The sequence below is a fragment of the Plectropomus leopardus genome, chromosome 3 (assembly GCF_026936395.1).
Source record: "Plectropomus leopardus strain MGB_pleo_1.0 chromosome 3, ASM2693639v1, whole genome shotgun sequence".
NCBI classification, from domain to species: Eukaryota; Metazoa; Chordata; class Actinopteri; order Perciformes; family Serranidae; genus Plectropomus; species Plectropomus leopardus.
In genome coordinates this window covers 22,433,478-22,455,852 of record NC_142178.1, presented here as the reverse complement: position 1 = coordinate 22,455,852, position 22,375 = coordinate 22,433,478, and the positions used below count along the sequence as shown (strand labels likewise).

The 22,375-nt window shown below is 40.3% G+C and overlaps 1 protein-coding gene across 1 annotated transcript; it reads right to left on the bottom strand.

Annotated features, from left to right (window-relative positions):
- Positions 1-325: 325 nt before the first annotated feature.
- On the bottom strand, positions 326-22,286 carry gatb (glutamyl-tRNA(Gln) amidotransferase, subunit B). The gene is made up of 13 exons (XM_042485470.2): positions 22,110-22,286; positions 20,056-20,209; positions 19,846-19,959; positions 13,977-14,175; positions 13,401-13,523; positions 13,194-13,307; positions 10,273-10,357; positions 9,227-9,271; positions 8,593-8,785; positions 8,216-8,349; positions 1,014-1,092; positions 735-869; positions 326-627 (listed from the first exon to the last, which is right to left on the bottom strand). The coding sequence occupies exons 1-13, from the start codon at positions 22,256-22,258 to the stop codon at positions 502-504; spliced, it is 1,650 nt and encodes a 549-aa protein (XP_042341404.1). The 5' UTR covers positions 22,259-22,286; the 3' UTR covers positions 326-501.
- Positions 22,287-22,375: the final 89 nt, after the last annotated feature.

Below are 22,375 nucleotides of genomic sequence, written 5' to 3'. Positions count from 1 at the left end.
GCCTCACAAATGACCACAATTGCCAATATGGCTGTGGCCAATGGTACATAAAGTTATATTTAAAGGGTTGAATTAAGGTATATGCAGGTCTGGTCAGAGGACTTGTTCTTGAAATCTTAATTTTCTAAGAGGACCATTTAAATTTGAAACATCTTAAACACTGAATGAGTTTTTCAGCGTGTATTGAGGTGCTTTAATTTTCAAGCAGCTTTTTCTACAATATAAATCTCATCAAATCTTATCACCTGGTCAGAGTATGAAAACGTATTTACTCTATTATCCATCCTATACACTGAATATTGACACAACACACTGCTGCAAAGTATTTATCTGAAAAGCTTTATAACTTTTTACACTCATAAATACAAGAGATAATGAATGTTGTCCAAAGAAAACGTTCAGTATTTACAACCTCTCAGTAACTGAGGATGGTAGCTTCATTTTCAGCTGGACCGTCAATAGTTTTATGCTACGGCTGAGTCTTGCAGAGCAGTCCGATCTTCATGAAGTCTTCTCTTGTAAAATCGACCTCACCAGAACTGGGTCCGCTCGGCCTTGGGTCTCTTTCCGAACCAGACCCATCAGCTTGTTCAGAACTTTCTTGTTTCCATTTCTGATGGCTTGAACCTACAAAAGAAGCACATGAAACACACACAAAAAAATATCTCAAACATCTAAAAAAAAAAAAACAAATCAATGTTATCACGAGTTAGAAGTTGCATGTAAACCCTCACCTCATTGGGGTGCGAGTCAACCACCTTCTGGCAGATGCTGTGTAGCTGTGCAATGTCACTAACAAGACCCAAGTCCTGCTCCTGGATGATCTGTGGCGCCGTCTTGCCCGGTGATGTCCACATCTCCTGGAACACCTGAGAGCGGTGGAGAAACGAAGAGGTAGGTGAAAACACAAACAAACACTGTGTGAGTGAGTGAGTGAGTGAGTGTGTGTGTGTGTGTTTGAGCTGAGTGACAGACAGAACGGGGTAATTGCATGGTCTGTGCAGCTGACTGACCTGCTTGGCAGCCGTAGAGGAGATGTGTCCTGTTTCCTGGAGCTCCAGCAGCTCAGCCAGAGCCGAAGGAGAGACTGGGCTGAAATCAAATGAAGGGGAAATTTAATTACAGTTTAATGCATGCAGTGAAGAATTAGTGATGTAAAAGGAGGGGGAGAAGGAGAGAGAACGAGTGGGAGTGTAAGACTGAAAGAATGAATGAGTCTATCAATGTTTGAGATTTGACTATAATGTGTTTGTCTTTCCTATGTCGTCTTGTTTATTCCCCAGGCTACCAGACAAACAGAATCAAGAAGCTGTTAGAATAAATTAAGTGGAGACACAGTTTCATCCTGTTGTCTGCAGACCAGACAGTCCATCTCAGCAAAACCTCGTCCAAACATGACCTAGACATTGTGGAAAAATAAATGAAAAGTATTCATCTTTACAAATGCAACTTCGTTGGGCAGATTTTTTGTGTGTCACAAAGGGAAAACTCCAAACCAGGGCTACTTCTGCAGTTGCCAGGGGGCACATGGTGAGCTCAACTAATTAACTAAACTATAAATCTGATTAAAAATAAATAAATCTGCATATTTGTGTTTAAGAGGAAAAAAATATAAAGTTGACGTCACGCTGTGTTAAATATTGTTGTGCAGGGGCAACATCTTATCCTGACATTGTAAACAATTTCATTTTTGGCCTGAGTGCATACACTTTGGCAGGAGAGTTTGTACCTCAGAAAATGCCCCAAACCCTAATTTGTGTTTTCTAAGATAGCGAAGGTATGACCTGCCCTACTCTCCCTGGTTAGCACTCATTGCCTTCGCTGTTTGAGTTGGCTTCGTTTAAGGATGAGAACTGACATTGGTTAGGGTAAGAGTGTCAGGGTAAGCTAATCAGAGGCAGAGTAGGGTGGTTATGCCTTTGCTATCCTTGGAAACGTGAATTTGCATCCAGCACACGGTCGATTGAAGTAATGGTTGAAAAAGTTAACTAAAAGTAATGAATGATCTGTTAAAAGAGCTGAAAGTAATAAAATAATGGTTATAAAAGTCGTATTTTATAAGTATTTTTAAGGGATTTTGTGTGTTTTGTCATATATTTTATTTATTATTATTATTATTATTATTATTATTTATCATTTCATTTATTTTTTTCTGTGTGCTTTCACAGGCCGGCCGTGACTCTGCATTCACACCTGCTGCTCATTCCACACTCATCAAGTGCAGCTTGAAAACTCTGCACGCTCTCTTCCCCGCTACCAGATTGTTTCTGCTCATCACAGTGATGCTTTTGTCTCCTCTCCAGTGCTGTTTTCAGTGAACGTTTTTGATTTTCCAGTGATTTTTTTGGTTCATGACAATTCGCTGCCCTCTCCATTTCCACTGCCTCTCTCCTCTGAATTCTAGCCGCCCAGTTTCTCAACACCTGTGCCGTAAGTCACACTGCTTCCTCGCCTACAAACACCAGAGCTTTAAGCCACACAGCTTCCCAGCTTCAGCCACACCTCAACTGCTTCATCTCCAGCCTCTCACCACCATCCTCAGCCTCACTTCAGTCTGCCTGCTTCCCGCACCTGCAAAAACTCCACAACAAATTCCCTTTTACCCCCTTTCCCCTCGTCTTGTGGTCTTGCTCTTGGGTCCAGTTTAAAATAGAAGCAAACCATAACATAAGCAATGAAGTGACATTTGACATAGTTAGCTAAAAGTAATGAATAAATGGTTGAAATAATTGGCGAAAAGTGGTGAAAAAACCATAGACTGTACTTAAAGAAATCCCTAACCCTCTTTATATAGTCTGTGGAAAAAACTGTTAAATAATATAATGAAGAAACAGTTTACATAGTTGACTACAATAAGCCTGATATATAGTTGAAATATAAACGTAATGAATAAATAGTTGAAGTTAGCTTAAATGTATGAGTAAATAGTTGAAATAGCGAAAAGTATTGAATAAACAGCTGAAATGGTTAGTTAGAAGCAATAAATAGACAGTTAACATAGTTAGCTGAAGGTAATGAATGAACAGCTGATTAGCTAAAGTATTGAATATACAATTCAAAATAGTTGAAAATACTGAAAAAAACCCAGTTGAAATAGTAAGCTAAAAGTAATGAATGGTTTAAATGGTTTAAATTAGCTTAAAGTGTTGAATATACAGTTGAAATAGCTGAAAGTGACAATTAAAAATCTGAAATGGCAGTTGAGTTAACATAAAAGAAGTTAATCACTGATCCAAAAGTAATAAATATACAGATAAGGTCAATGTTACATTTGTTTTCACATTGTTACAAAAGGGATTAATAGGTCTGGTGAGATATTTCATGCTTTTGTCGTCATACTTTCACCACGCTGCCACCAGCCACTGGACCCGCACTAAATTTCCCGCATGGTTGACTGCCAACACAATTTTGTGAGGGGAAAAACCTGGAAGAGTGACTTGTTTCACCTCTATGGCTGTCTGTCCAATATGCTCCCAAGTTTAATATTTTATCAATCCCACTCCGCTTTGAGCCAGAGGGGCAACAAGGAAGTTTGGACACATTATATACAAACCAGCTAACATCAACAGATTCAATATTAACAGCCATTATAGTTGCACAAGGAGATAGATGCCTCCACATGAAAACTCTTGAAAAACTTTTATCTTCCGCCCAAACTGCTAGTTGCTGTATTTAGCTGAGTTTCTGTGTTTCTTCCCCAGCCTGCAGCTTTTGACAGTCCTGCCGGCCACTCTTTGTTTTTCTTTGACTCTCCTCCTTTCAACCAAAGCAAATGCAACATCATGCATAAATAAACACCAGCTACTTTGTGGTTTACTCACACACAAATGCTTCAGAACAGTCTGGGAATAGTAGATAAAGCAAAGCTCACAGCATCTGTGCTGACGTCAACCCATTACTAGTTTCAGTTTCATTTGCTCTGTAATGACTCTGAGTTTTTATATTCTAAGAAATGATCACAGAACAAAATGGCTCCGAGTTGAAAGACAGGGAAAATATCCATTACAGTTTCAATAAGCTGAAGTTTCTACAGTCGTGATCTGATGAGTGACAGTCAGAGCTTCACAAATACAGCTCGAGATGCATCCGACCAATCTCATTTTTCAGTTAGCTGCAGTCACTATTAAACTGCCATTTTAAGAAAACTGGTAAAATGAAATGAGTGTGTGATTTTCAGCATCTCAGTATGCCATAAACAGAAACCGTGGGAGACGCTGGTTTAATTTTTCCTAGCCATTGGCCAGATAGGCAAGTGTGAAAGGTACTATGGCAACTTCTCATTGTATCAAAATATCAAACAAGATTTTATACAGTTTCAGGAGTGTTTGGAACATTTACAAAATCCAACATGTTCCAGCAAACAGGCCTTCAGCAGGGAGAGATCAAAACAACACCTTCTTCCAAAAAAGTAATGATTTCACTGATGCAATTGGATTTGTCAAAGCAGGCTTTTCTCTGACGGGCTGTCAAGACTGTCGCAGGGGTTTTCTCATCGACAGACACAAAGAATGAAGGAGTATCGGATGATTTATGACCTCAAACATGTTAATTCTGTATAGTGATGGTCGATCTAATCAGTATTTGTGAACACTAAAAATCGAATAATACTTGATGTCAATCAAACCAGTACAGTGCGTTGCAGAATGGTACATGGATAAGACAGAATTATTTTTATCAAACTATCAAATCAAGTTGATGTGCTGTCATTGTGCAGACATTGTAGTTTGACTAATAACTAGAATTGCCACCTCGTACTTGCATGTGCCACGAACGTGTCAAATTGCAGTCGCAGAATACATCCATGTCTGTCCAGACTCATATGTAACCCTGACAGTAGACAATTCTTTAAATATGGGTGTTGCGGCTGAAAAACTACAAATTCTAAAACATAGATGCAGCACAGAAAGTCTTTATAGTCACCACAATTTCAAGATGGACACACAAGATTAGTGTCATCAGTTCATTATCCGGCCAAACGTCTCCTCTTCGTGTTCCTGAGTTATGCACTAAATAATGGCCAGGAGTGGTTTTTTTGCAGACCATTTTGATGTCAAAGTGAAGCTGACCCTTTGACCTTTGTATACATAATGTCATCACTTAATCATCATTTTATTCTATTTGAAATTTTTGTCTTAATTAGCATGTGAATTCTTAAATCATGGCCAAAAATGTGTTTTCACCAAATTCTAATCAATTCATTGTTGAGTGGACATTTGTGCCAAATCTATGGAAACTCCCTCAAGGCCTTCATGAGATATCGCAAGAATGAGACAGACACAAAGTCACAGTAACCTTCATGTTTGACCACCAAAATCTAATTAGTTCATTCTTAAGCCCAAGTGGACGTTTGTGCCAAATTTGCAGAAGTTCTTGAAATACTGTGTTCATGAGAATAAGATGGAAGCATGTCACAGTGAACTTAACAGCTAAACTATGATCACTAAATTCTAATTAGGTTAATGTTCAGTTTACGTGGAAGTTTGTGCCAAATTTGAAGAAATTCCCTTAAGGCGTTCTTGAGATACTGCGTTCAGGAGAATGAGACGGATGGATGGATGGATGGACAATGGGAAAATGTACTTCCTGCAGTCACGGCTGTTGCTTTTGTGGAGGTATAAATAACATTATTATGGAGTAGAGAGGAAACCGTTCAATAACTTAGATTTTAGTGGCATCTTTTATAGAGCCAAGAACATCTGAAGGTTTGCATAATGTGTGTCAAGAGTAGCAATCTCAAAGATAGATTGATTTTTACAACAGAAATGAGTTTATTATTAGGAATCCTTCAGCCCTGCATTTCATGCTTTCACTTAGTTTAGCAGATGGCAACTAACTGTTTTTCCTTGCTTAGTAAACTGAATCAATAGGAATCTGGCTAATGTTTTTTTTAATTCAATAAATTGCCAGCTACGACTGCTGTGGAAATAAAAAGGTCAGATTACTTTAATTCATTAAACAAACCCCATTAATCGGCACAGTCATCACTAGATATGAAGCCTATCATTAGTTCAGGTGGAGCACTGAAGTCACTCTTGCATCAGTTAGTTTATTCATGCGTGGTGATCATCGACTCAATCACAGTCATGTGGCTATGAGCTAACTAATTACACTGAATTGTATTCATGCATGTGCACGGCAGCACGGCCGTCAAAACCTACTCGGCACTATCGTGATAAAGTCAGAATGGATTTTGCCTCCATTTCTATGTGGGAAAGGGCAAGAAAAATATGCTTCCAATTATTAATTTAGCACAATCAGATTGATCTTTGACAAGCAAAACTGCGAGGCTTGCTCTATAACTTGACCGCCAAATAACATAAGCGGCAGAGAAGAAATAACGTTGTTTAGCTGAAGTGGTTGCAAGGACAGTGAAGGACAGAAGTTAATGTGAGTAAACTGTGTGCACTGCTGTTGTTAGCCTAGCTCCTGCAGTCCATGTTTACAACCCTGCCCGTGCTATTTCCCATCCCTCCTGCTTTTGGCCACTCCACATAAGTAAATTTCATCTGGCAAATTTTGGTCTGACTGCAGCTTCACTCATGCCAGCTCTGTCTGCTGCCAGAACTCCCTCCACCACCCAAAACTCCTCCTTATGTGCTAAGTTTTCGGTGTTATTGATTTAACTAAGATCTAATGTGCATGTATGTGTTTATCAAGAGGGGATTAGTTCCTTGCTGCTGGGATTTTTTGGAAAGCTTTAGGGAGTCTTTGTATGCCAAATCTGTCTGTAAAACCATCTGCTATAAATGCTCGACTCCTTGAAGTGTCTCAGACTTGAGTTTGAGTTTGAAAGATACAGAGCTGATCTTCTGACACCAGAGATACTAAATCACTTTTAGGTGACAATTAATTTTGACATGAAATCACAGTTTCTCACATGAGTTAAACCCTTGATGCAGTGGCTTGGGACTCCTTAAAAGAAAGGGAAGCCTGACAGACACTCTTTATGCCGTCATTACAGACATGGAGGAGATGACAGGAAATGAGTGAGAGAGAGATGACAGACAAAGGTCCCCGTTTGGACTCGTAACTAGGGGCGCTGTGGTTCATGGTCAGCTTCTTAACCCTGAAGCTAGGGGCCCCCTCAAATGAAAAGTTTAACCTTTTTTTCTAACCTTTTTTCTTTTAAGGATGTTTTATTTATCAAAAGAGGCCTTCTGGCTGAAACCTATTCACAAGAAAAAAATGTAAAGTTTGTATCTCTTGACCTCCTGACTCTCAAGTTAAAAGCAGCATGTGTACCTTTCCAATCCGTTCCTCCTGCCACAGCTTAAAATCGTCAGTATTTCTGCATGCAAAAGGTACAAAGTGGGCGAGTCATTCACAGGAGGCTCAGAGGGGTCCTGTGCTGAGACCTGAGCATTTACAGCAGTACGACTGCATTCATGAGCCAAGCGGGCAAAATAAATAATCAAATAAATAAAAATTACGGTAACATTTTCTATGAAGACCACATTTATTATGAAGGACTTCATAGCGAATTAAAACGCAATCACGATGCTTTATGACTACAATCATTAACACGCATAACGCTTACTGATGCACAATATCAACCGTCATAAAACTTCAGAGATGTGACATATCATCATAAGTATACATCTCATACATACATATACCTCATAAGTGTCTCCCATTTGTAAAGCGATAGACTGAAGAGGAAAGACGTGGACCAAATTGCTGCAGCTCCTTAAATCCCTAAAAATACGCTGTATGCTAGCTAGTTAGCTAACCATTGAGGGACTCCCTGAAAGTTAACATTAGTTAGTAGATTATTTGCTGTTAACCTGTGAGCTAACCGTACACTTTAACTGAAAATTGCTAGCTTGAAAAATTATATCATGTAACCAAATTTACGAGTGAATCTATGAATATTCAGCTAAAACATACAGTTAGCTTGTAGGCTAATATCAAACACTCGAGTGCTTAACTTAGCTTGGAAACAGCCTGTTTGGGATGAGGACAGTGGTTAGCACTCGCTATATAGCATATAGCATACTCACTGAGGATGTCAAAGGCTACAACGGTTTTCTTCCACTTTTTTTCCTTTTTGAATCTAACAATCTTGCAAATAGTGACCCTGAAAGTTCTCCAATCTTTGCAAAATTAGATTCTGTGGCACAAGCATTATGTGCATTATAATTCACTGTGAATGCCCTCAAAATGCATTATAGATGTGGTCTGAGTATTGTAAAAGCGACGTGTGTGAATGTCTCACCTCTGGCTCACACTCATGTCTTGCTGTTTGAGGTGACCCACCAGCTCATTTGTCACCCAGCCAATCACCTTCCTCGGCTCCTTCTTGGTCGCCTTCAACACCGCCTCAAAGTACTCCACCAGCCCGTCCTCATTCTGCAACAAAGAACCGTGAAAATGCTTTCATCGTTTCACATGCATATTATCTAATTAGAAACAGGTCAGCCCAGCAGAGTCCAGCAGAGTCCAGCAGTATGCAGCTGCCAAACAGAACTGCATCCAAGCTGACTCTGCTTGGACTCGATCAGATGGCAATTAAAAGAAAGATGCAGGAAGCAGATTTAGTGAGGGGAATCAACTCCTCTCTCACCGCTTGATTTCACCCACTTATATACTCACCACTAGAGTAAAGCTGTGCTCAGGCAGGATGCCGTATGTTTGCACCAGCCTGTCTCTTTTGACACTGGGCAGCTCCGGCAGCCCTTCCCTTATCTTCTGCACCACCACCGCCTGGCACGCATCAATGCCAGTGGGCAGCGATGCGTTATCCTCATACACAATCAGAGGGGGCAGGTTGGGCTCTGGCAAAAACCTGAAGGGAAGACGGAGGGAGGAAAAAAAGGAGAAGAAGAAGAGGGGGGAGAAAGGAGAGTGCTTTATCAGCAGTTAGATAAGCTTTGAGAAGAGGAGGTTGGCTTTTGTTTAGATACTAATAGTCCTCTTGACACCACACTTGTCACATTTCACTTGCTCCCCTAATCATTTGACTCCATCAGCCGTGCACCTGTCCATCCATCACTCCCCCTCCTAAACTCACACATACACACCACTGAGGGCCACACCTTGTACTTTTTATATTTAATATTTGCATATATTTTTTCATCTTGCTGCCACTTAGAGGCTCGTATCCTACTTCAGTCCCCACTGGGAGCAAGATAAGCTTTTGATATCATAACTCCACGTCAATAAACACAAACTCCTGGGACAAAAAAATGAGTGCAGATTAGCAGAAAGCCCACAAATTCACACTCACCTGTAGTCCTGGAGACCCTCTTTGTCCCTCATAGGAATGGTCTCTCTGGACAAAAAGATGCACAGTTCATAAATGATCAACATTTTTGATTTATATGCACATGTCAAAGCTTTTAAAACTTTAAGAATTGATATGACAAGATATTTAACTGGAAGAGGCATATTTAACGAAGAGTTAACGAGGCAATTGAATTCGTTTTAGTTCGGTGAAAGAGAGAATCTATAATTCAGAAGGAGTATGGATGTATTTTTCTGTTCAGTGGGGAAGATTAGTAAAAATATTTATTTTCTTGACATTTTGTGAGTTTATTTTGTTTATTTATCAAACCGAAAAAGCGAAGAGAGCTTGTGAAACGAAGCCAACACGTCGCTCAAACACATCTTGAGGTGTGGTGGGAAGGTATGGCACTTTTGTGAATATATTGGCAAGAAACAGTTTGTAACATATCACCTAACCCTAGACTATGTCATATATGCTACAATGACTTCTATCGTCGGCAGTTCTAGTGATTGTTTCTTGTTTTGTTATTTTTACATAAATATCGTCATGTATCATATACCTCTTGAAGGAAAATGTCAGGAAAGCATGAGGGTGTGAAAAAACACCACTGAAGCCTGCTGTGAACACAGGAGTGGTGATGTCTGCAGCATGACTATCTCCAAACTAGTAAAGTCAAATCTGTAGCTACCATCACAGGAACGAGAAGAAAGAGCCAATCACAGCCCATCACAAACGCTATTTAACGCCTCACCATGTACCTCGGACGTGCAAGGCCTCATAGGAAGGAGACAGAGCACCGTAAGATGATCAAGGCCTCAGCTGTGTGCGCGCTGGCTCATTCTGAGAGCTCATAAGCCAGTGAGTAGCACATAGCTCACGGATAACACAGGATGACGGCAGCATCCAAATGGCTCTATTCATCATGATTACCATGATGGTTCCTCCTCTGCAAAGCTCGAGACTAATGAACCAGGCAGAGATCCCAGTCACAGGGTATTGTACTGGCTCGAGCCTGGCGTCACGGCCCCGCTCTGTCATCTTCTTACCCTGATTTGGAATCATATGCCCGGGTCTCGTTTTGCACCGTCCCCCCTCTCTGCAGGACTTCGATCTGTCTCTGGATCTCGTAGTCTGGTGATGTTACAGGAGGACATGACCACATAAACAAACAGTTTATTCAATAAGACCATCACACACAAATGTAATTTTGTGGTAAATGCCAAACATCTGCTGTGATACACTGGCACTCCTCGGGTCTCTGGCTGCTGCCACATTATAACTGTGATAAACGATGTTTTTCTCCATGACTTTTAAACACCAATTCGGCAGCAGAAAGCATGAGATACAACTCCATTGATGAATAATTCGAGCACAGCACTTGGGTGTGTCAAAGCATGCTTAAGAACCTGCACGTAAAATGCTGAAATTTTCTGGCTGCCCCCCTTTGTCAGCTTTTTTTAATTAGAGCTCAATCAACAGTCAGTGAAGTTGGAGTTGACATAAAATCTATGCTTTTGTAAAGTGAGCAGCTGCGAGAAGCTAAATCAGCATCACACGCTGCTATCACACACACACACACTAATTGTTTGTGACTGGTTGTCAGTCCTAAACTTCTGCTTCACAAGTTACTGTCAATGTTAGCTCTGCTTCCTGTCTTGAAGTCTCTTCATAAATCCAGCTATCTTGTTTTCATTGCAACAAAAAACAAATTCTGTGTTTAAGTATGACAGAAACACAATTGCAGGAATGCTAGTATACACGTGCTTTACTTTGGCCTCTGTTTGTTCAAATTTAGATCCTTTACTTAAGAAAAAAGGAGCAATAACAGACTGTGGCAATACTCTATTACAAGAACAAATCACCGTACATTTGAAATTTTTCTTAAATTCAGTGGTTCTTAAACCTTTTTTGTCATGCCCCACTTAAGACGCAGAAAAAAATTCATGCCTCTTATTTTTTTTTTAAATCATTCATGAACAACAATTGGAGAGGCAGGATCAATGTTGTATTTCAGTGAAATAAAGGTCAGCATCATAGCATCGGCAAACTCTTGTTTGTTTGTTTTCCTTATATAAATCATATTCATTCAACTCTGTTTTATCCCAATATTTTTCTCATGGTCAACCATGCCCCACCTCCAGTGACTCCTCAGGGGGACCCGCCCCACAATTTGAGAACCACTTCTTTAATGGAATAATATAAAAGTAGCCGGAGAAAACTGTAACTAAAGTATCAAAAGTACACATGATGCAGAAATGTGTGCCCTGAGAGTGTTATAATTTTACATATTTTATCACTGAATATTTATTACGGATGCATTAACGTGGGCGTAGAACTCTACTGTTGTAATTGGTCAAGGTGGAGCTAATTTTAAATATTTTATAAACTTTTGGGGAGTATAATATATACTATGTGATATTTATCAAGTAGTCGAGTTAAAAGTACAAAATTTCACTCTGAATTGCAGCTAAATATAGGAAAGTAGCATGAAGTGGAAATACTAAAGTAAAGTACAAGAAACTATGAGATTAATCTCTCTAAAAAGACATCTGCATGTGTGCAAAATCTGTAGGCGACAGAACAAGTTTTGGCATCAGAAGAGTTCTTGTTTCCTTTTGTAGTCAGAGTAGTTGTCACAGCTGGCCCCTGGTGACTTCTGTGCGTCTGCATGAGTGTGATTTTTGTGTGTTTGGTGTGTGCCTGTTGTGTTTTGGTTTTGTCTGTCCTTTTTCCTTCCCCCCACCCCTCGTCTGCACTCATCACTCTACACACCTGCCTGCAATCAAGCCTGCAGCCTTCAAGAGAGCCAGCTCTGCAGCCATTCCCAGCCAGACTGTTGCTGAGCGTGGTTTGTTGCAACACGAGTCCAGCTCTTTTTCAGATCTATTCCATTTTTTTGCCTGCTTGCCTGTTTGCTTTTTTGCTAAGAGTTTTTTTGTATTCTCTGCCAAGATTCCCTGCCTGCTATTCTGTCCACATCTCCAGCTGAAGATAACCACAGAAACACAGATCACCCTTCCCCTCAGCCAGTCCGTCATTCTCCTGCACTGTTCAATATTGTAATAAAGAACTGTTTTTTTTTTTTTTAAACATCCGTTTGCTTGTCTGCTTTTGGGTTCTTAGTCCCAAGCGCGACAGTAGTGCTGACCAATCATGTTTAAACAGCAGGTCTGTGTGAAGAGGCACAATGTCATGGCCAAAATGCAGTCTTGGCTATTGTCTTACGTAAATGTGTCTGCATTCACATGCATATCTCTATTTATAGAGATTAGCTGGAATGACCCGCGCATGGAAGAGGAATTCTTGACCCAAATTTCTGCTGGCTATACCTTGAACAGCCTGAAATACTGGCCCTCACCCCCAGAGGCTTCACTGTCATCAGATCGTAGCCGAAGGGTGCCAAGATTATCTGCCAAACTATTTTTTGGCCAACAGCAATGCCAAGGTGATCAGCAGAGATGCCAGGAAGTCACTGGCCCCAGCAAGAAGTGGTCCAAGACATGATGCTCTATAGTTTTTGTACAAATGAGATACAGCAGGCTAACTGCTGAACTTTTGTGGTGCTGGTTGGTGGATTTTGTTCACAAGTTAAAGAGCCAGGCTCGCCATTTCCTCAGTGAGAAAGCAGATAAGTGTATTTCCCAAAATGTCAAACTTCTTTAAGCACAGTGCTTGAGTAAATGTACTTAGTTACATTCCATCACTGAGCTTTTCTTAGCTTTTACTACCAGTTTGACTTGTCGCACAGACATACAGTAATTACACATAAATATTCTCTAAGTCATTCTCTCAGGGTGACACAGCGTGAAAATGTCAGCTCACAAAAAGGTCTTTCAGAGTTTGTGTGTGAACAATCATGCAGCCAGTTGAGACCTATTCAGATGGAACAGTGTTCGGAGTGCCTCCCTAAATGCCTGCCGCACTCTCGAGATATTCTGCTATCCTCCCTTTTAAGTTTTTAACTTACCTATAGCTCTGGCAAGGTACCGGATGCTGTTGATGTTCTTCACCTCTGTCCTGACGCCCAGGGGCTCACCTGGTCTGTGGACGGACACATTGGCGTCTACTCTCAGCTGGCCCTCTGCGGAGAAACAAGATGCACACTGAGCGGGGAAGAAGAAGAGAGAGAGAGAGAGTGAGAGAGGGAGGCAGAGAGACGGAGTGATTTCCATACCAGACATGTTGCCTTGACAGGTGCCCAGGGCTTGCAGGATGAGCTGGAGCTCTCTGACAGCTGCAGCAGCCTCCTCTCCGCAGCTCATGTCTGGCTCCATCACCAGCTCCATTAAACCTACACCTGACACGTGTGAAGACAGCTGTGTTTTACATCTCTCAGGTATCTATCCCATGTAGCTCTGTAACAAAGTGCAGCAGTACTCGCTTTGTTGAGCAATTTAAATCTATAGAATAATGTCTGCCTGACATTCTGTCTTCCAGGGTTATAGGAGAAGCCGGTTGTTTTAAAATATTTATCTCACTGTCGACAAATTTCATGAAAAGATCAAAACCATCAAACCACCACATACATCTCTCAAAAACTTTTTAGACTTCCATAGTGTCTTTGGCCCTCAGCCCCAAGCTCATTTCTTCTTATACACAAATATATAGTTTTGTGTTTTAAAAAGTATTTTCTGTGGCTCATTTATGTGTGTATAATAATTTTTGGACAATATCTAAGGGAACATAAAATATGGAATAAGCTCCATCAGGCTTCGGTGTCAGGGTTAGGGTTAGGACTCTCCAGCTCTACCTGCTCTGTTGAGGTCTATGAGTGTTTGGCTGCGGAGGTCATCATGGAGGCTCTTGCCGCTGTCCTGCTCCAGCTGGATCTGTTTGATGCTGACACTTTTCCTGATCACCTGGCTCCTCTTTTTTCCTCCGAGGAGGCTGTATGTCAGCTCGCCGTCTACTGCGATGGGCCGCCGTTGCTGGGTGATCTGGTATCCAGCCTGAAATTTGAAAACACATCAGCTCGACGGGATGCAATTCACTCCTGTAAATCTCTGAAAGGAAGGTTGTGTATTAATGGGCTGTAATAGTAGTTGTAGCAGTAAGGGTAAATAAAAATTCAAACTTATATACCAGACAGGAACAATTGCACAATATCAGGAATAATCTCTTTAATAAAACAAAACAGTCCTGCTCTAACTGATGTTCTCCTGGTTCAATGTGGACTAGAGTCGGGCAATATGACATAAAATCTATATCAAGATAAATGATCTGATTTTTCCCTGCAGTGCACGTATTTCCTTTAAAATGCTGGCTTCCGTTTTGTATGTTCGTGCTAATTACATTTATGGTGAACGGGTAATGATTACAGCATGATGAAAATACTCTGCTGTTCACCTATCGGTTGGTTGAACTTTTGCTAGATTGCTTTGTCATTGCTTGTTGTACATATTTTCCATGTACAGTCACATACTGAAAAACGCAATATGGGTCCATTTGAAGGTTATACCAAATTTATTTTATTTTTATTTTTATTTGAAGCCTCTATTGAGGTTTACCAATGAAGGTTTAAATGACTGTTATTGTACTTTCATCTTTAAAAAAATATAATAATAATAATAATCCTCACACAAAGTCTTCCAATTGAATGAAGTGATTCATCAGATTAAATGAGTTCAGTCTTGTTTTGGTTAAATCAACTTTCTCGAATGAATAAATGTAATTTATGGTGCTGTTAGATTGCTGCTTCGCCGCCCAGTTAATACAGGTGTGTGCCTTCATTTGTGTGCAGCAAGCGGGAGAGCAAACAGTTTTGACTGCAGTGAAAATGTTCTTTTTAAAAGGCTAAAAGCCAACATTTACTGATTGAAGTCGAATATTTCCCTTGATAAAAACATTGAATCTTAAAAATTTGACTTGTGGACTTATTGACTGAAATATCAGGGGGTTTTTTTAAACGATGTAGTACATGAGCTGACTTTGTCATCCACCTTGGTCAGACTGCTGCCAAGCTGCAGACCACTGTTCGAGGCTAACAAACTGGTTCCGTTTTAGGGAGTCATTAGTGCATTCCCAGCACCGTTTTAGTCACAAACGTTGGTGTTTTTTAGCTACCCACCTCTGTGTTTCCACCAGGGATTGTGCCACTAAAAGCTGTTATTTTAGGCCTAAACATGATTTTCTCCTAACCAAAACCAAGTGTTTTTTGTGCCTTAACGTAACCATACGTTAACCACAGAGTTGTTGAAACTTTAAAAAAAACAAGTTTTAATGTATTTGCTACATAATAATACATAAATATCATGTATCGGTTTTGCGGAACAGTTATTGGATTGCTTTATCAATAGGAAAAACATCAATTTTTCTTTAATTTACATCCCATAATTGTGCTGTATGCTGCTCGTCAGGGTCACGGGTCTGTGTAAAGGTGAGGCAGGCAGCATCAATTAAATACAGCGCTGGCTGATTGGCTGAGCCGTCATTATAATGCAGCGGGAGTGCTGCCATTTCACTCAAGGTTCCTGCTCAGAAAAAGCACAAGAATAAATATTTCATCTGCTCCTCTATTCTTAAAAGAATCTGCTGCCCCAAGTATTAATTCCTGCCGTTACTATGGCAACCACATCACAGGAACTACACATTAATCATACTTATGCTAAAGAGAGTGAGGACGTGGGAGAAGAGATTGGGGGGCTGTTAGTCACCGGCTCTCTGTACAATGTGCCTGATCGACACAATCAATCACCTCTACACCTTCTCCTCTTAAGAGAGGAGGGGAAAAACAGACCATTGGGGGGATTGTCTTTGTCAATTCCTGTTCTTCTTGGTGGATTCAGTCCTCAAAATCTTCTGGATTTTTGCGAATACTGTTGCAGCTTATCAGAAATCCCCCGTTTCTTACTTTGTCTTTTCATGAGTTTTGTCTCAGCTGTTGAAAATGTTGTGTCTGCTGCCGGCTTACACAAGAGCATGTCATTCTGTACGTAAGGCAGCATCTGTAAAAGTGACGACCATTTGCATTTTTGCTGCATAATAAATCAGCTGTTATTGCCACATAATGAAGGGTGAGGCAGGTCTGTCGCTAATAAGATCCTGGTAGCCGCATTAAGTTTTGCCAATTACTCTTTGAGCCCTAATGAGCAGGGATGCTCCAAACACTCCCTGTGACTCCTCCTACCTTTTGTACATCCAACGTTACAGATGCCTGCTCACACACAGCATTGGACACACACATGCACTCCAAACTCATTTCCATGCTGTGAGCCGCTGAGTCATTCTCTGAGCAATTTGAAAGTCACTAAACAAACAAGACTTAGTCGGCCGTATCATTCCTCGCGCCTGCACGCTGATATTTTCCTCCGCTATACCTCGGGGGCCCACAAAGACATTCACAGCTCTCATTAAACACATGTCAAAGCTTCAATAGCCAGGCCATGTCTGTTTATTTGCAAACTTAATATCTCAAGGAAATTGTAATTATTTTCTTTCGCTGGTAGGTTGGTGTGGAGCTGCTGAGGCATGTTATTAAAAGGCTGTTAAAAACTTTATATATGTGCCTTGCCTGCCATTCCCATTGAAGGAGGAATGCTGGTTGGACAGCAGCATTAATCATTTAATGAGCAACTGTGGTGTTTTACAAAATGCAATCAGGGAATCCTTGTGGAACATATCAATAATGTACAACGCAATTTACAAATGTATTTTTCAAGGGTGGAATAATTTCTCCCACGATTTCTGCTGCTGGTATGGTTTTATGAGCATTGATTACACACAAAGTTTAGGTCGAACGTGAAAAATTCCCCATCATCTGCATAATTAAAACCGCTCTGACTTCAGTTTATCGAGCTGTTTTTGAGCAGCTGATGGGACTAATGCAAACTAAATAGTTATAAACACGGTGACAGCGGGTGCTGTGCACACAGTGAGCACAAATAGAGGTTCACGCTCAACCTGCCGCCATGATTTGTTTGGGGAATCTCGCAGGAAAATAAAAAATTGTAATCGGGTATTATCGTCCCTGCTGTGTGTGTGTCAACTGCTGAGAATTATTCCAATGGAGGTGATGCAATCTTGGGCAAACACACAAAAGAGCAAGAGGAACCCAACAGTAATCCCCACGCTTCTGGAGGGGATTTTGCTGGAATTTGAAGATACATGGACTTTCTGGGGGAGATAATGTATCCCCTACCATTGTGATTAAAATATGCACTGCTGCAACTGTGTGATAACCAGTTAAGTCTGTGATATATTAAATGGGGGAAAAACTCCATCTATCAAGATCTACAGAAAACTTGTGCTCTGCGAAGCTTTATCAGACACATTTTCATAAAAAAAGTCAAGTTAACTGAGGAATTAGAGCAAAATTAATCAGAAATATCAAAGAAATAGATCATTTATTCCAGTGCAACGCAGTAATAAAAACAGTACAAAAGAAACACCGGCTGAAGCTCACACTCTTCATGAGGGTACTCTCATTTTAAGGACTTCTATTTCTATGAAATACTACCAAAGGAAATCCGTCTCTCAACTTCTTCAGTCCATAATTACCCTCCTCATTACTTTGCCCAAAGCGGTGTTAGCATAATATCATACCAGGGAAAGACTGACTTTGAACACTCAAATGCAAAACTCTCAAACACTTCTCTGCCGAGAATTTCTAGATTTATTAGAAAAAGTCTCTGTGGGGCAAGTCACCGTAGAGTTCCCATGACATTTTGTCTTTTCCGTCTAAGCCTTGAAATGTCACTCATAATGGCAGTAAAATTACCCCTGGGCTCTGAGGGGTAGTGAAACTTCATCATGCGAGCACTCCATTACAGAGAGCCAAGTGAACATCAGTTGGGTGAGACTGTTAAAAGGAAATATCAATGTTAAAGAGTTTTATTAGAATACCTCTATCTCTACAAACATGTCTGTTCTACCTCTGTGATTCTGTGAAAGCAAATTTGAAACTGCAATAAGAGGAATTTAAAGCTGCAATAAATCATTTTTTGGCCACTTGGGGGCAGAGAAATCACTAACATCATCATCACCTTTTCGCCTTTCATCACCTTACAAGCATCGTGAGCTCTTAATACATACTTTCATTTTCCCCTGTGTAGATTATTGAAATTCCCCTTACACATGCCTCAGTCAAGCTGCTCAAACTTGTTTACAACTGGTTCAAAACGCAGCTGCAAGACTACAGACAAGGACGAGCCGTCAGTCCCACATAACACCTTTTCTTGCATCCCTCCAATGGCTTCCGGTAAAATTCAGAATAAACTACAGCATCCTGTTGATAACATACAAGGCACTGCATGACCTCACTTCCAGTTACATTTCTGATCTCCTTATTCTACTTCTCCACCATCCCCAAATCTTGGCCTCTTTTCTGTCCCCTGCTCCAACTTTAAAACAAAAGGTGACTGTGCATACACTGTTTTGGCCCCTACACTCTCGAACAGTCTTCCCTAATTTATCTGATTTGCTGAGTCAACCCACCTATATAGGCAAGCCTTCCTATAAAGCAACTCCAAGTGTAATATTTTTATTTGGTTGTTTTGGTCTTGTCTATCCTTCATTGTACTGTGTTCCGTATTATAATTTATTGAAATGTGATAAATTAATTGATTGTGTTTGTGAAGCGCTTTGCAACTGCATGTTTAAAAAGTGCCATATAAATAAAGCTTTACTTACTTACTTACTTTTAAGCTGATATAGAGAATTTGTTGGCAAACGGTTGCTTATTAAAAGAGTAACCAAACCCCAGAATTTTGATTTAACTGCAGTGAAACTGTAAGTAAAGTGATATTTCCCTCAGGAGATGGTGGTGACACAAACGGAGCTAAAACATAAAACGGGTAACACGGCTGGACTCACAATCATCAGAAACAAGACTGCAGATAAATACTAGTGTTGATTTATGTTTACAGTGTGTTCTGCTTCAGATAAATAAGTTTATTAATACTGCTTTAAATGAGTGTACTCAGTGGTAACTGTGAGGAGTTTCAATTAATAATAAGACAGCCACATATGGAAAACAACAGCTCCCACTCAAAGAAAATGGCTGGTATTTAAATTACGTCCATTATCGGTAACTACTGAAGATCTGAGTCATCTTAAACTTACAGATATTTTCCGTTTAATTAACTATTTAATTTTTAGTTCATAACCAAACATACACATCCACAATTGTTCAGCTAGACAATGCTACATGGGGTTTTTATGACTCCAATAATGATTCAAATTATGTGAATAAAAGAAAGCTATCCTGAAATGATCAGCGCAGACATGGAGAGGGAAATGACCTGAGGATAATGTAAAAATAGAAGTGCACCGAAGGAAATGAGCTGGTAAGTGAAAAAACACTGGTCATTTTCTTTAACGGCTTTCGGTGTCATTTGTCTGTATGTGCAGCAAATAGCATTTTTGCTGCTTCAGCGAGACTTGCTCACTATTTAAATCAGAGCTCATGGCCGAGAGAGTTCAGAGGGAGAGTTGTGACGGAGACGCTGGGGCCGATGAGGACAGCTTAAATCAAAGCAAAAGCAGTGATGCAGCATGATGCGGTGCAGGACAAGTGTCTTCACACTGCTGTTTGTCAGATAAAGCACAATCACCGACACCTGTGCTCCCATCTATTAAAACCGAAACGTTGCACAAATAGCAAGAACTGAAGAGTAACTCACAGGGAGGTCAGCGTAGAAATAATGTTTCCTGTCAAACAGTGACTTCCTGTTTATAGTGCAGTTGAGAGCCAATCCCGTCATCACTGCTGCCTCGACACATCGTTTGTTCAGGACCTGGGGACACACAGAGACATCAGCTGATAACCTGACAAGACGGCGATCAAAAAACAACTGCTTATCTCTGTTTGAATTCAGCTTAACAGCACTTACGGGTAATGTGCCTGGTAAGGATGCATCAAAGTGTGACACCAGGGAGTTTGGAGGTGCTGAGAAGCGAGCCGGTGAGCCGGAGAACAACTTGGTGTTGGAGTTAATTTGGGCATGGACTTCCAGGCCCACCACTCCCACCAGCTGCTGGGCAGCACTGAGAGAGAGAGGAGCCACCATGAGGCAGACAAAACCGAAACAGAAAAACCTCTACTATACAGGTTAAACTGCCGTAAAATCCCAAATGGCTAGTATCACCACTCGAGATTTGAATTAAAACTGTGTTTGAAAACTGTGCTTTGAAAAAGTCACTGTAAATACTGTCCAGCATCAATTAAAATTAGCAGCAGTCTCCCAGATGCAGACGTAGCATGGGTTTGTTTTGCTCTTCCCTTGTTTACAGACAGGGCATGCAGCAGGTAAACTAAATGATGCCACCGGTCCTCATCGACAATGACACAGAAACTCAAGCAAGCACGTCAAAACTAGATTATCTTTAATGTCAATGCATATTTGCAATGCTTTTTATATGCTTACATAAGTTATTGGCTATAGTATTGTTCTAATGTTTATGCAAACAAGAATAATGCTATTTTTTTTGGGGAGTTTTCATCATAAGATTTGATAACATGATTTCAGCGTGTGCATCATTCCTCTTGGAGACAGCACATTTAAACAATACTGTTGTGTCCTGGTAGCTAAGCAGGTAGAGCACAGACCATTTATATTCATTTATATTTAGCATACTTGCAGTATGATGCACATATTTGTACATTTTTCTTATTTTACAGAAAACATATCTCTGTCTAATTGCAGCTAGAAGACTGTATTGCGATCATAAATTAGGAAAATGATTGCAGATCCCTCTCATGTCCTGTACTCAGAATATGAACTGCTTATATAAATAAAGGATGACAAATGTTCGTGTATGAAATAGAAAACTCTTTCATCCCTCTATCAATGAATCTCCCAAACTCATTAAATAAGGAGGTTGTAAAATGAGGGAGTGTTGAATGTATCTGAATGCACTTGTCTGCTCTTGTCTGTGCTATGCACTTTACATATGTTTACGCACTATGCAGGCATATATATTTGTATGTGGCAGCCTTTATGTCCTAGACAATTTTCCATAGGAACAAATGAAGCAACCTGAAATCTTGAAATCTCTTCATGATATTTTCTGTAGCTATTTACGGTGTTTCTGAGCTTTTTGGACATTTCTTCCCTGAAAATATGATCAGCATCAGAGTCAATGATACAAGACCAGACATGATTTTAATGTAGACAAATCTGATATCTAACCTACAAGATATTCTATTCAAATAGCTTTGTCTGCTGAAAAATACAGCTTAACCATCTTAAGATGGTTAAGCTGGTTGAGCAGCTTATTTGACCAGTTTTAATGTGTGTTTTCACATAATTTTTGATAGTTTAGCTGGTCATACCAACTTGTGATGGTCACTCTAGCTGGTTTATCTATTGAAGTTCCTGGAAAATTGAAACCAAATCAATGTCCTTGAGTTTGGAGAAATAGCAGTGTCCTGAGGAGGGAGTATGGAAAGCAAAGGGCATAAATCAGTTGAGTCTACTGTCATGTGTTATGCATAAAGATAAATGTGCACAGCTTGACAGGCTGGCCACACCAGCATTTCTGCCAGCATAGGCTGGTTAGCTTTTTTTCCAGCATGATGCTGTCTGTGTAGGTATTACTACACTGTTGAAGAGGGGGGCATGGGCTGGCTGAGGATTAAGGAGTAGTATCAATGTAATAGTCTCCTTGTATGTAATTTGTTAGTGTTGCAATAAAAAGATGTCATTAAATAATCACAATTTGAACAGTTTCTTATTCTTCATTAAATTAGGAAATAGCCACAATTTAAACCCGCATAATCTTAACAAATACAAAAATATTCCATTGAGAGTGAAAAAGTCCTTCCCTCCACCTTATCCACTGTTATCATGACTCTTGTCGTTACTACTGCTCTCATACAGGTTAGTAATAACACAGGTCAGGGCGCTATTACACAAAGTAGTTCGCCTTTAGCCGCCTCACTTACCGTTTAGCTCGCAGCTGCGGTTGAATGTCGCATCTTGAGCTTGATGTGCTTATTCCTCTGATCGCATGTGAAGCTTTAGGACACAATATTAACATCTGTTTATTCATTTTATATAGCAGCTCACTCGCTGCAGCAGAGGACGCAGCCATGCTGTAATATTCCACTGAATAAGGGAGCTGTAGTTTTTCAAAGTGACATTTATTGTGTGCGTCTATTTGCTAGTTTTCAAAATAGAACTACAAAGCCCAGTGTTGGTGGACCTCCGG

Excerpts from the sequence above, each read along its gene's own strand:
- gatb (XM_042485470.2), bottom strand. The coding sequence starts at position 22,258 with ATGGCTGCGTCCTCTGCTGCAGCGAGTGAGCTGCTATATAAAATGAAT. Across the intron at positions 20,210-22,109 it reads CCGCAGCTGCGAGCTAAACG|TGCTGCCCAGCAGCTGGTGG; the intron begins GTAAGTGAGGCG and ends TCTCTCTCTCAG. Across the intron at positions 8,350-8,592 it reads AGCACAGCTTTACTCTAGTG|AATGAGGACGGGCTGGTGGA; the intron begins GTGAGTATATAA and ends TCTTTGTTGCAG.